At 35.6% G+C, this 15,163-nt stretch overlaps 1 protein-coding gene across 3 annotated transcripts in view; it reads right to left on the reverse strand.

Annotated features, from left to right (window-relative positions):
- LOC121874336 (dedicator of cytokinesis protein 9-like) overlaps positions 1–15,163 on the reverse strand; it is a 74,838-nt gene that overhangs the window by 29,866 nt on the left and 29,809 nt on the right. For all 3 annotated transcript variants that reach the window (XM_042378460.1, XM_042378459.1, XM_042378458.1), the window contains 10 exons: positions 14,744–14,954; positions 11,699–11,874; positions 11,313–11,470; positions 10,463–10,741; positions 9,386–9,571; positions 8,662–8,804; positions 7,437–7,706; positions 4,985–5,145; positions 1,538–1,658; positions 1,071–1,279 (listed from right to left, as the gene is read on the reverse strand). In XM_042378460.1, the coding sequence (XP_042234394.1) occupies positions 1,071–1,279; positions 1,538–1,658; positions 4,985–5,145; positions 7,437–7,706; positions 8,662–8,804; positions 9,386–9,571; positions 10,463–10,741; positions 11,313–11,470; positions 11,699–11,874; positions 14,744–14,954 (1,914 nt within the window). The remainder of the gene's footprint in view (positions 1–1,070; positions 1,280–1,537; positions 1,659–4,984; positions 5,146–7,436; positions 7,707–8,661; positions 8,805–9,385; positions 9,572–10,462; positions 10,742–11,312; positions 11,471–11,698; positions 11,875–14,743; positions 14,955–15,163) is intronic.

Here is a 15,163-nt window from a genome sequence, read left to right on the forward strand (position 1 = left end):
AAAGCAGAATATCGTGAGACATCTTTATCGAGGTTTACCTGTACAGGTACTACACTTGTCCCTCATATTTGAGAACTCCATATTTGCAAATTCACTTCATCACAAAAAATTATTAGTCACTCTTTATTCAAGATTCGCAATCAAAATTCAGCTATCCACGGGGCTAAAAGAAAATTTTTGGTAATTTCTGAGAACAGCACTATCACCATAAGGATATACTGTATTCGATTTCGTTCATTTATTCCACAGATGTTCTTATCTTTATACAGTAGTAGGTATTCTAAAAGAGGCTTGGCAGCCTGTGATCCCTTTATAACAAAAGTATTCAATGCACCATAATCCCCATATTATTTAAGTTCATCTGGTGCTGGGTTAATAAAACATTATCAAAAAATAATTAATTCACCTCCCCCAAAAAAGAATCCCACACCCAATCCCAGATGAGCTCTTGCGCTGCAGTATATTCTCAGTCTCTTGTTTACAGTGTTACCAGCTGATCGGCCCCACTGATCCACCCTCACTAATAGTGCTGCCAGCATTCACCATCTCTCAAGCACCATTGTTGTCACTGCTCATTGCTCAAGAGGGTTGGTACTTACCACAGGATCTGTCGTTAGCACTTAGTAAATAATATTGTAGCGTATTTATCAGAACTAATAAATATTATTGTAGTGTGTAGTGCGTCTCTATATGCTCTGGTTTATTCACTGATCAGGTGTCTAAGTGCAAATGTAGCAAAATTGAGCCATCATAACACATCACATCTAATTGTAACAGAAACATAATTTATGTCCATAACTAGAAGTAATATTATGCAGTTTGGTTCTTCAAAGGTGGGGTTTAAGTTTTCAGTTTCAACACTAAAAGGGAGCTACTAGAAGAGAAAATTATTTTGTAAGTTCAAAAATAATTTAAATAATGAAGATTTTTGCAAATGATAAATAATTCATCTTCACAGTGGCTGGATTCTTTTAAATGTGAGCTCTAATTCTAACAAGAAGAATGTAAAATACAAATAAAAGTCCAGTCAAAGAATCTTCACCTAAATGAAAACAAAAAACTTAACTAACCTCTGATAGATCTCCATTCTTTACATGATGCTTGGCCATTGCCTGGAGCCAAGTGGTGCGCAGCTCTGGTGTTGCAGCATAAGATGCAGCCAATGAGTGCTGGAGATCACATAGCATCTCAGGATCCCGCTCATGTTCTCTCATTTGAGCAGTGGCAACCAATACTGTCCGAATCCTTTTGGTCAAGTCTCGTACTTCACTTACAAACCCTAATTATTGTTTAAAAGAGAATTATTCTAATAGCTCATATTAAAACCTAAATGTTATGTTTATTGATAAAACAGGTATACCTGCTGTATAAAGAGTATATATACATTAAATAATAGGTGAAAAATTTTACCAAAACCCTTAACCTTTTAGAGTATCAGGCTTTTTTTTTTAAATCATAATCATCATCATCATCTAATATACTTTCATTATAATCTTATTAATGTCTGAATTATTTTACAGTAGGAAAAAATCATCACCTGTATTATTCATTGCTTTGTCACTGGAGGCATAACTATTAATAAGAGCCATTGACTCCTGGAACCGGGCATAATTCAAACCAATGATCTCCCCTAAGAGCTGTGACACAGAGATGATGACCTGGAAAGAAAAATTCCATGAAACAAAAAATACAACATGAAAAATATATGAGGCATCACTGCTATGAAGAGTATAAGTTTAGACCTTTAGATGTAAATGGCACAAGCACCTCATTAGTACAGCACAGTCCCTTTTGATTTCTTTGTACATGTACAGTTGCCCATTGAGGGGTGCAACATTATACCTGTGGATAACTATGATGTGTTCCTCCACCCTGAAATTAAATTTGAAAATCAAATAATTCAGTAAATCCATCCCTACTTTCACCCTTTTGAACCAGTAATCTTTTTCACCGATCAATTTTATTCAACCTTTAATTTTTACCTAGATTCAAAATCAGTTAATTCTTTCTTGATCATCATCAGTCTCACACACTTTCATATTATCCAGTTACCCAATCTATTCATCTGTTTCACTGAAGTGGACTGGGCTAATCATAAAACAAGCAAACAAGCCTCTTCCCATCACTCCACTCTTTAACACTCCAAGACTTCCACTGCTTCTCCATAATCTTCTGGTCTTTAGTCTTTATCCCATTATCAATCCCAGACACATTCACATCAGACAATTAATTCAAGGCAGTTAAGGTGAGGCATTTTCAAAATATGAAATTCTACAATTATCAATTGTTGGACATAGATAATACAGTATAACAATTGAGCCAGAAATTAAAAATTAAAAGGATAGGCTGACAGTTGATACCTCACAACCTGCAGAGTACAGTGCATACTGTATTACCAATAAATTCTTATTCAAATATATCCATTGTTAATATCCTCAATAATCTTTAAATTTATTTTCGTAAATTACAGTGAAGCTGAATTACCATATTGGTAATGCGTAAGAAAGCCTTGCAAGGTTTCACATGTCACAAGGTCTCATAAGATGTCACAATGTCATCAAGTGTCAGAATATTACAAGTTGTGACACGGAATCACAAAAGTTAAAATTTGTCACAAGGTGTCAGAATATTACAAGTTGTGACAATGAATCACAAAATGTTACAATCTGTCACAAGGTGTAACAATGTGTCACAATGTGTTACAATGCACGTATGTATGTGGTGTAATGGTCAGCATGCTCGCCTCACAAGCGAGTGGACCTGGGTTTGATCCCTTGGCAGGGTGAAACTATGGGCAAGTTTCTTGCCTCTGTCTACCCAGCAGTAATTGGGAACCTGGATGTTAATCGATTTGCGGATCGTGTTCCGGGGTAATGGTTTGCCAGTGCAGTTGGCAAGTTGTCTGGTCTTCTCGGACTATTCTTTGACACTGGGTCATGTAACTCGTTAGCTTAGGGTGTGGTTGTTGAGTTGGCGACAACTTCTACACCTTAAACAAATTCACGCCTAGGTGGCCCTTGGGCCGGCCATCCTCATTACACGAGGGGCAACCATTATTATTATGTATGTATTCAATTATTGTAATTGTGTATTTTAAGTGTTCTCATATCAATATATAATGAACAGACACATGTACAGATATTTAAAAAAAACAGGAGTCCTTGAACCTGCTATCTTACACAATCTAAAATTTGTTCTTTGAATGATGACTTATCTGATGAAGATTTTTATGATGTTGTCACTGATACCACTGACAGATATGATCTAACTATTGAAGCTATCAAGAGTGACAATACTGTTGGTATTGATGGTAATGATGTATAAATATGTAGGGAAGAGGGAGGGAGGAGAGAGCAGCAGCCAGTGTGTCATGTGGTTGCACCAATGAGGAGGATGTGACTCATACACATGCTGAAAGCATACCACAGAGCTCTTCTTTCTCTAATTCATGTGTACCTCACGGTAGTCTAGTAAGAGGATGAATGGGCAATGACGTTGATTTTCTGTACACATTAGAGGTGGAAGAACAAGAATACAGTATCTTACTATAATAATTAATATTTTTAATTTGGTCAACAAACTAGCTTCATAAATGGTCATGCACGTGATTTTATATTTTATTTATATAATATTATTACAGAACACTCATTTACAAATACTGTAGATAATTGTATGATGGGGATCAGGAGTGTTAAATGAGTGAATTTTTTATTACTTATTATTTATACTGTAAAGTACTTACAGTTACTACAGTACAAGATTACACAAATAATAGTTGCAACTAACAGGGTTATACAAAAACCACTTACACTGAAGAAAAATGGTGAGAATGAAGGAGGTCAACTGTCAGAAGAACCTACTAATAGGATATCATTACAATACACGTGCCTCAAGAAAGAACAGTGACCTACTGAGGGTGATGAATATGGTTAACTGCATAAAGAAAATTATCCCCACCACAAAATCCCCATTACTAAGTGTTTTCTACTGCCACCATAAGACATATACAGTAGTCATGTTTCAAATTCCTCGTGACCTTAGAGAAGAGAGAAAAAAAGATCATTCCCCTCTTCAACAGATTTATTCTTATGCTTATAACATGTATAATCTATTGTTCTTCATCTCATACCAATATCTAGTATGCAATATAAAACTATTCTTCAAGTGTCCCATTCAGTCTCTAAACAGTTGGACATCTCCATACATCCCCCTCTCTCTCATAACCCATTATCCTAAATTTCCACTACAATTTTCCCCTCGTCTCTTTCACTCATGTCATTTACATAATATTCTGATCATTCTTCCCATATCTTTCCTTTCCATATATTCAACTTATTTCAAGCCTCATCCATTATTTCTCATTAGTCTTCATTTTTTTTTCACCCCACTTGCTTTAACTCCATACATAAAGCTCAAACATTTTCTGTGAACAGTTAATAGCTATTCTGTTATTCTATTTCATTTCACTAACAGTAGGCAAAATTATGACTTTTAATCTTAGCCCCTGCAGCCACTAACATAAACTTACATATCTTTACTTCATAATAATTGTTCTTTGGGCCCCAGCAACTTGACAAACTGTAAAAATCATCTTTGATATACCAGTACAGTACTGTATTATTTAATTTCTTCTTCAGTACAAATGGTCCCCCAAACTTTTTATTTTCATTTCTAAATCCTCTCTGACTTTTCCTCATCTATTCACATGGTTTCCATTTATTAGATACCATCTCAGTTTATTAAAAACATAATGATTGAGAATTCGTTTTTCCTCTTTAAGAAAGCTCTGGTATTAAGTTTTTGAATTTTATTTTCAATTAACATATGTGTACTTAACCCTATCCAGTTTTGTTTCACAGTTAATTTACAATTACCTTCCCTTTTCCTGTTCCAGGTCTCATTTAAGTGCCATTAGTGTAAAGGGATGCTTTTGAAAACTTCATATGGAAGAAAAACTCTTATCAGGCCTATTGTCTTTGTATACCTGCAAATGCACTCGGTTGATGCCTGTTCGTCGAGTGAATTCGTAGTTACTCCTCATTAGCAGGTAAAGTACAGCACAGGCCTCATGGCGCAGGTTGGTCAGCTTACTGTTGCAGCACTTCAGCATCTCGAAGCAGAGAGACCCACACAGCGAAGCATCGCCTGACATTGAGTGAGGAGGGATATGCGTTGGAGAAATGAGCATACAAGACAAACTGGAAACTTTGAACATAACAGAATCCAAAAGCAGAGCAGTGTTTTTGGAAAAAATGCAGCTAGCAAAGTAAAGCTTAAGATCAAGCAGCAAAATCAAACAAAATAAGCCATGTGCTAAAATGCTTCAACAAATACAAAAGCCTTGTAAATTTCTATCAATAATCTCTCCATATTTTTTATTAACAAACAAACAAACAGCACAGTGAGAGATCAGACAACTGCATCTAATATATTCACGGAGGCATCATCTTGGCAAAAACTGAAGGTAATTGAAACAGTGTTTTGAACTGATGGACAAAAAAAAAAAAACACTTTGTGGCTATGATGGGCAGAGGTTCTACAAAAGGAATTTGAACGGAAAAGGCATGGGGCCCTCCCAGATGTCCTCATAAGATGCTGAAAGATGTGTGGTGATGGCAATACTGACTGCAGCTCATCAATACACTAACAGTAAAAGTATCTGCAAGATAAAGTGATAAGATATCCCTATAAATGAGCCTACAGATGACAACAGTATTTCATCTGGGAAAACAAATGGCTTACATAAATGGTTGTCAAATTATTCATCTGAAATGAAGGTCTGCTTTGAACATTGAATCCAAACTTCAATGAAGCACTTTTGGATAAAATTCTAATGTAGTTTGCCTTAGCCACACTTGAAGTATCAGTGATGACTACAAATTAATAGGATAATATCAAAATTTATATAGAACTGTACAATAATATACCTATTGCTAAATATCAAATATTTTACTTAAATAGCATTAAAGGTGACCATGTTAAATGCATCTCACTCAACTATGCATACGAGGTCTTCCTGTAATGATGAAGATGTTTGGTGCCTGGCATTAAAATTAAAATTCTTGTGAAATCAGAACAGTCAGGGTAAAGAATCTTTTGAGAGTTGAATCATCTGCATAAGAGTGAAAAGAGATGTTTTCACTGAAAGAAGATAATTAAAATATACTAAGAAAAGAGTTTGTACAAGAATAGAACTATGAGGAACTGCATAATTGATAGACAGCCAGAGAAGAGACTGTTCAAATCTATGCCCACTCTGCAACTAAACAGAAAAGAAGATACTAAAAGAAGATACTGAAGGGACTATAGAGAAAATGCCATAGATAGGCTATTTGCAAGTAAGGATAGATGCAAAACTTTGCCATATGCACTGGAAATGTCAAAAGATACTGCATGGGTTTCACCACTACAGTCTATTGATTGAAAGAATAAATGTGTAAGAAATGAAAAAAATCAGCAGCTAATGTTGAGGTGATGAAACTTGGGAGATATTTTGAAGAGTTAAATTTATCACATTTCTTTGGAGGAGGATGAATGTCAGCATTTCTTCCTGAAGAGGTGAAGACTGAAGTGCAAAGAGATAGCCAAACATGTTTGGAAAGAAAAAGTTCAGTAGAGCACTTTTTGAGAATAAGAGGGAGAAAATCTCTGGTGTGTCTACGATGTTGTATTGCAGTCCCCTGCAGATTATCAAGGGAATTCCTTGAGGAAAGCCCCAGCCAATCAGTGGTGGTGTTCCAATGCATGTTGCTGTGCTAAGGATTTTGCAATGAAGGCAACAGTAGAAAAGAAAAGATAAATATATGTGAGTCAGCATGTAAAAAGAAAAAAAGGACGACTAGCCCAGTGAGAAGGAGAGTAAAATCTAGTAACTGTAATAGGAAGGAGAGAGGGATCCAGGTACCAATATCCCTAAAGCCCTATGAAGTCACAAAAAGTAGTACTTCCCAAGGAGGCTACTGCCTATAGCCTACTGTCTTTGAAAGGCTCAGCTTAATCATTCTAACTGAATGATTGATTGATTGTGGTAATTCCATCCCTGGCAATGCAACAGCTTTTCTGACCATAAAATGATATAGTATTTTCAGTGTCAGCCAACCAAAGACATACAAATTACAAACAAAATGGAAGATTGGACGAAAAACAATTAAAATAAAACAAAGTTGTCCACAGAGGAGGAGAAATGGCTTAGAACAAGTATTCTATTATAACTTTTTTTTGATGATGATAAAGAATCAAACATTTCCGTTGATCTGTTATTTAATTAATGACACAAGATTTATCCAGTTAATGGGCAACATTAAGCAACAGATAAAAGAAATTATATAGACAATAAAAAATATCAATTAAACTTGAGAACTTGTCCACAAAATGGCAAAGTAGGATTCGATACTTAGTGGCAAAACAAACTCCCTTATGTACAAAAAGCATCATACCTTGGAATAGTGTCCGTGGGAAATTATTTATGAACGCCCGAAGAGATGCAAACACATGCTTCATTAGACTCTCTGACTGCCCAAGCTGTAGGTACAGTAGATGTAAAGAAAACACTTGCTGCATGATGATTTCAGCTCCATCAGATGTGAGGATATCACTGCAGTGAGTGGTGAAGTTACCCAGAGCATCAAGTACTATGAGGCCAACTTCTGTGGCAAGGTTAGCCTCTTGTAGGGCCTTCAACCAGCCTTCTCCTTCATGGCTACTTACTGGGGAAAGTAACATGGCCATATTATGGAAATGACAAATCCTGAAAGATTCTAAGACAAGTTATATTATAATAGAAAAACTGTAATTTATTTAAATTCATGCAATATGTTTTCATAACAGTATAGTATTAGTATTCACTTGAACTAAACTTGAGTATCAGGAGCCTGAAATGCTTGAGACAAAGAAGCCTTGGGAAAGTTTATGATTTTTCCACAAAAAAGACTGCAAATGACACCACAGATCACACTCCACCTTCCAACTCATTTTTTACATCTATCCCAGTCATCCTTGCCTTTATTGCCTTCATCACTCTATCCATAAATATTCATATACAGTATAGTCTGGGTTTACGCGGATATTTTATACGGGTTTGGCCATTTACGCGGCACCTGTCCAGACGCGCCAATTATTAGTTACGCGGTACATTCCTTAATTTACGCGGCAAGCGGCGGGCAAGCTGCTGGTCGCTGACGTCACCACTGAAGTGTGGAGGCTTTGCAAAAATCGTATCTGTCCAGGATGAAAACTGAACAATGCAGTGAGCTAAGCAATTCCAGAACGAATGATCGACATTTTATCTCAAATGATCAATACTCTTTTTCCCAAGAACCAGTGAATATTTTATTCCAAATTTTATATCATGGTCAATTTCGCATCAAAAACCTTTGAGGAAAAATAATAAGAGCAAAATTCTGAATGGTTAAAGATATATAAAAATTCCTCTCGGACGGAGACTTTAGGACCAAAAAGGAGGACATGTCTGGAAAATACGGACATATGGTAACCCTAGTTAAGTTAGGTTATAATGATGGAATATTGCTTACATGAGCAATTTTTCATCTGACTACCTATGACAATTCTAGAATAAAAAACAGATAAATGATTGATTTCAAATACAAAAATTTGTACTTCAATCTTAAAAATAAAATACAATCCCAAATTGCTCCTACTCACCACTGTAACTGTCAGTTGCTGTGGACATTCTACTGCAAGAGTAGGGAGGCTGTAATTTTGCTGGAAGAGTTGATGCTCTTTTTGGTGCTTGTTCTCTCACTATCTGTCTCTTGCCAGTGTACTTGAAGTGGTGTAAACATAATCTGTAAGATTGTTAAAGGATTATGCAATGGCATAAAATAATTTGGACAGAATGATCACCTTTTAATCCTTAATTCAAGATGGTAAACATAAAAGATTGCCTCCGTCAGCAGATGCTTGAGCACAGTTTAATTCATTAAGCAAGAAACATTTTCTAGTTGGTGTATACAGGAGTAATTGCAAACACCATTTTCTCAATATACATACAGTAAAAAACCAGATGCATTGCACAATTATCATCTGTGATCATGTGCACCATGGTAATCATGTAGAAGATATTATTTTATGTATCACATAATCATATTGTTCACTGTGAGATTAGCTAACCAGGGGAAAAGCACTAAGATTTAAGAGCACCAATCAGCTACCATCCAGTATTGCACACTGGTAATAGTACCAGTCAGTCAAACCCTTTAACTGGTGGGTTAAGTTCGGTTAAGAGTACTGGAATACTGTACTGTACTGTAATGGTTAAAGAGATTTTTTCAAACCATTTTTAAAAACACTTTCATTGGGTAGGATACTCTCATTATACAAATACCACATCAGTTTATCAGTGAAAAGTTCAAGCGCAGCAACTTACTGAAGAAGAGTAAAGAAGTAGCCTAGTGCTTCATTACCAAGTGTTGCCCACCAGGCTACCAAATGAGGTTCTGGGACATGCTTCAGTGTGTGCAGGAAACAGAGTAGAAGATCACGGACTTCTCCTGGGCACAGTTTATCATATCTCACAGGCCCATTCTCCCCAGCAAATGCCACACTGAGGTTCCTGAAAAGTGAATATTCACTGCAAATATTTCTCAAGAAACATTCAAATATAATTACTGTACTATACTCTGTACACTATTTTAATATCTATATAAACATGTTATATTTAATTTTGTAAAGTCAGTGAAAAACAGAACTATACAGGTATCCTTCGTTTAATGATGGAATGCATTCCTGAAAACCTAACGTAAAGAAAAATTATCACTAAACAAAGGATAACAAGGAATAATATCCTAAATGAGAAATAATGAAGAATATTATCTGTAGAGATGGAACATTTTCTTTGTTACATATAAAAGTTGTGGAATAATCATTACAATACTAATGTGGCTTAAAAATAAAAAAATATAATATATTAAGAAAATAATATAGTATAATATATTGTAATAAGAAAATAATATAATAAGAAAATGAAGTGAATATGTGTGAAGGCTACAACTGCATGGTCGCGCTCCCTCTCAATGTGACATCAAGGAATATACACAATGCAGTGCGGCAGCCACACATCTGTTAGTCACCAGGGTGACTGCCTGGCTGAACTGTGTCATGTCACCCAGAGGATGCTTTGGGTGTGGAAGGAGCTATTTTTTTGTACGTTCACCTCCCACACATACACCCCCATGTTCATCATGTTTCTTATTTTATAGTTTTATATTATATTTTTTTTTTATTTCTAAGCTACATCACTTATACAGAGTAGAATAAGTGTTGAAGCCCATTTTCCTGAGACACAAATTTGCAAGGACAACCTGTAACACTGTGCATTGTAGGATTTATTGGGGATCCTTAAGAGTGAGTTTTGACTTACCAGATAAAACTTTATGTGGCACCTCTCAATTCCCGTAGCATATGGAAATAAAGAAAATTATAATAGAAAATATCACAAACACACCTAGAATGACTTCTTCCTTCTTCAGTAATGTCCTCCTCCAATTCCTCCTCAAGTAGGTCTGAATTTGCTGTAGATGGCACTTGATCCTCTGATTCTAGGCTTGAGCTAGATCTCCCATTGACTAGATTAGTTTGATGAGTCATTAATCCCCCTGGTCCAGCAATAATTGCCAGGTATGAGGAATCCCCTCGGGCAGTTATTCCAGAAACATCAGTGCGACTAGAGCCTTTACGAGAAGGAGTGCTATATGTACTCATATCAATGCTTCCTCCTCCAGATCTGGAATAAAATAACTCATTTAGTTACAGTATTACAATATACAGCTCCTCCCCGACTTACGACAGGGTTAGGGACCCAAATCTAGGTCGTAAGAAGAAATGGTCTTAAGTCGAAAATGCTTAAATAATACATAGAAAATCTAAAATGGGTGTCTCTTTTTCTTCTCAGCACCACAAAACTCTCACTTTTAAGCTTGCCAGCCATTTTAAAGTGAATTACAAACGAAAATATTGTCTGTGTACTGACGCTGGGACTCGAAAATATGTAATTTGACAAAATTTGGGTACGACTGAGGAAGGTTCGTAAGTGAGGGTGGTCGTAAGTCGAGTAGGTCGTAAGTCGGGGAGGAGCTGTACATAGATATAATGTAACAACATTTGACCTAAGACTTTACAAAGTCAGTCCTTCTGTAAATACGATAAATTACATAATATATAACACGTAACACATGCTATTTTCTCAAGTTATTGTATGCCTGCTATTTCCAATATTAGATGGAAATGAAGGAGTGATCTTCTCAATTGAACACTCATCAAAGTATTGACACTAAATTTAACAGGAACAAACAAACCTTGCAATTCGGGCTCTTGCACTAGCTCGAGGGTCAACTCTCCTTATTGCTGAACCTGTAGAGTTTGATGGAACAGCAGGCCAACTGAGTCGTTTCACATTTTCCAAAAGGACTGAGACTATTGGAAAATATAAGCAGACAATTCTCCCTTGCTGACCCTGAAAATAAAAATTATGAAACACTTCCAAGTCAAAGGCGATTTGACACATCAACATCATCATCATCAACGTTTTACCACCATTTTCCACATTTGCATGGATTACCCTACTGATATAATAATAAGTAAAAAGAAAAGTAAGAAAATGCAATAAATTTATTACTGGTACTAACTACACTGACAATGTACAAGGAAAAACAATACATTAATAAATGTTCTTATAACTTACAGATTGCAAGTAACGATCGTCAAAGGCGTGTTTGGCAAGCAAATCTCGAAGTACACCAATGGCCACTCTCTGAACTTCTGCTACTTCCCCTAGGGCAGCACGAACTTCACTTAGCAAAGCACCAACAAGAAAGTGCCGTGAGCTGAAGTCTGTGCTGAGGTAGAATTCATCTGTACCTGAAACATTATTTTAGAATCAAAATTTGCTGGAGAAACTTAGTCACCCATCCACTACTAAATAAGAAACATTCTTCCTTCATTGATGGGTCCTTACTTTGGTAATGTTTACAATGTAGCCCTCTTGGCATTCTTACCCAAAAAAAACTTACATCACACGGATTTGGGGGTACATATGTATGAAGTATGGGTCACAGTCCTGGAGGCGTGGCTAGCAACCCAAGTACTGTAATTACAATGAACCAAACTTGGGAAAATCAGTTACAAACATAAATAACCAATATAAATTAATAAATGGAGAACTAAATTTAGGTAAAACAATTATTATCCATGTAGCATTGAGTGTCTCAGTAATTCTTTTCATTGTTATTAATATATATATTCTGTACAATTTCAGTAACAAATCCTGGCCTTAATACAGACCTCCCTCGATATATTAATTTACCTTATATTAACAGTTTCCCTATTAATTTAACAAAAAAATATAATATTAGATACCATCTGTGATTTATTTTTTTAAATTTAAATGGCAGTAAGATGGGAGACATCAATGCTGAAATGATGTGGACAGGAAAAATATGTCTATCTCTCTCATGCATTGTGACTGCCTGGTTGTTGGCAGAGATGCCAAATAATCTACTTCTTAAGATGTTTTATTTGTAATTTTCTTTCTTTCTTTTTTGTAACTGTTAACCAGGAATCTAAGCATTTCACGTTAGATTGTCAGATTGTTAAACCAGGTTATACAAATAAGCAGTGTCCAGCAGCCTGTATGTATACCCATACTAGAAGTCATGGAAGTGATTTTTCATGTCCTAGTGCCCGGTACTTGCCCAGTAGAGAAGATAATATTCTGAGAATAAGACATATAGATGGGGATTGGGAATTTGTCAGGTGCTGCATGACCCAGCCTCACTGTACATGTTTAACCAATGAGGTCTGTCAATGGAACGCTTGTCATCGGTGCACCAGAATTAGTGACCGATGACAGTTGCAGGTAATTCACCCCTACATTTAGCCGCATACCGACCTCTAGTCAGTCGGTGTCAACTTATCAACATTTCAAAGGAATACGAGGTGAGAGGAGTTATGACCTCACATCACAAGTGTTAACAACTCTGAAACCAGATTACAGTGGGGAGTGGTAGTTAGGGTAGGTGATCACAGGTGTTGCCTCTGCCTCTCCACACATCCTGCAGGTGTGAGGTGAGGTGACTGGAGTTATGACATCACATGGCAAGAGTTACTACCACTGACACCATTTATATGGACACAAATGATCTATGAGATGATGCACACAATAAATTTGAATGTCTTAAGATGCTTATTAACTTTTTCCATAACAAGTATTCGAAAGAGCAAATTTCTCCAAAAATTTGTCAGGACAAGTAGATTTCAAAAGTCATTTGCCTGGGACAAGTAAATGTTCCACATAATCTGCACAGCCTGTCTTAAACATTTATCAAAGGAAACAATGGCAAACAGCAATTATGCTAAAACAATATGAATTATTGGCAATTGGCAAAAACAAAACAGTTGGTAGAGTTACGGTTATAAGCAATTATTTTTTAATCTACTGTAATTTCTTATTAAAAAGAAAATAAGAGTTCAAAACAACCATCGTGTCAGATGTTGTCTTGTAGCACAAAATAACCTTTGTTTATTTCATAATTTTTCTTTTTCATTTTGTTTCATTTGACTGACTTATTCTCATTCATTTATTTATGCTTATATTGCAATGAAAAATTTAATATCATAGAAAAACTTACAATCTTCAAAATATTAATTATAATACTGTATTTATCATTAGTTTTCAAATGCTGTATAATAGTACAGTGTACTGTATTCATTTTACATACAAAATATATACCTGTGTAACATATACATAATGAGTACAAAACAGACCTGCCAGTGCTTTGACAACCAAATATTGGATGCAAAATTAAATATTACAGTATTAAACGATCAATTCTGAGAAGAAACATATGATGCATACGGTACACTTCTCAGTATATCGTTCACTGCCACATCTTCTATAATTAATTTATATAATCTCATAAATATTACATGCCTAGTTTTAATGTTATAAGATTTGTAAAAATAAGTGTACAGTATGTCCTCAATGTACATGCTAGCTAATGTAGGGTGTTGGTGGTTGCTGTGGGGCTAGGTGATGGTGCCAGTAAATCATTCACTACCACATCTTATTTATAAAATATTTTATGCATCCTAATCCCTCAAGGGTTAACCTTTGGCATGTAAGACACAGATTGAGTTTTGGAAAAATTTTTGGGGGAAACAGTTCATCTTATAAGGTAAAAAATATGGTAGTGATTTTTTGACTAGCTGCTGTTATGACATATGACCACTTGTTACATATGGTTACACCACTTTAACATCATGATATTTTGCTGTTGAGGTGCTTTAATATCATGATTTTTGGGCCTATTTGGGAGAAAACCACCACTATGACTGACTCCTGAAATGTAACTCCCTTGACATGTTCAGTATGCGATTGCTCACTTAACGATCAGGTTTTCAGGAACACAACCCTGTCATATATCGAGGGAAGCCTATATTTGAGATCATAATTAAAAAAAAATAGATGAAACAAAACAAGAGGCTTCAAATTACTGTACTATGAATCTTTAAGATTCTGCCAGGACATATTCATATAAGTCCTTTCCTAGTATCAAGAAAGTGCTCACTGAATCAGATCAAAATAAACATCAGTTCATATATAGTTAACAAACACTAAAAGAGCTAACACTAAATCTCACTATGCTACAAATGGTTTTATATCTTTTATAAAACAATCCTTGGTGAAAAACAAAATCTCTAATTTAACTTAATACAAAAAGCAACTTACTATGACGTAATTTGGCTTTTTTGGCATCTACACTGTGAGGAGTATTAAAGATGGGAAGGTTGAGTGGTATAAAGTGCTCATGTGAGCACACAACGCGAAGAAGTGTAAACTTGTACACATGGAGGACAATTGGATCACCAGGACTAAAGTGCTCCAAGTACAACTTAATCAGTCCGAACACATATCCTCTGTCCATCATGCTCAGACATTGCTGTTAAAGAACAAATCAGCTGAGTAATTACAATATTTCCAGCATTATCATTTTAGGAATTTAAATAAAAAACTTAAACAACTAATGGAAAGAATGAGCTCTATTAGACCTCCTGGCTGTAGTGAAAAATCTATGCATTAAATAGGATTGATGACAAGAAAAGAGTTATCCTATGCTCAGCTCCTAACTGCTTTTAGAGGCAAGGCAAA

The sequence above is a fragment of the Homarus americanus genome, unplaced genomic scaffold, assembly GCF_018991925.1.
Source record: "Homarus americanus isolate GMGI-L3 unplaced genomic scaffold, GMGI_Hamer_2.0 scaffold17856, whole genome shotgun sequence".
NCBI classification, from domain to species: Eukaryota; Metazoa; Arthropoda; class Malacostraca; order Decapoda; family Nephropidae; genus Homarus; species Homarus americanus.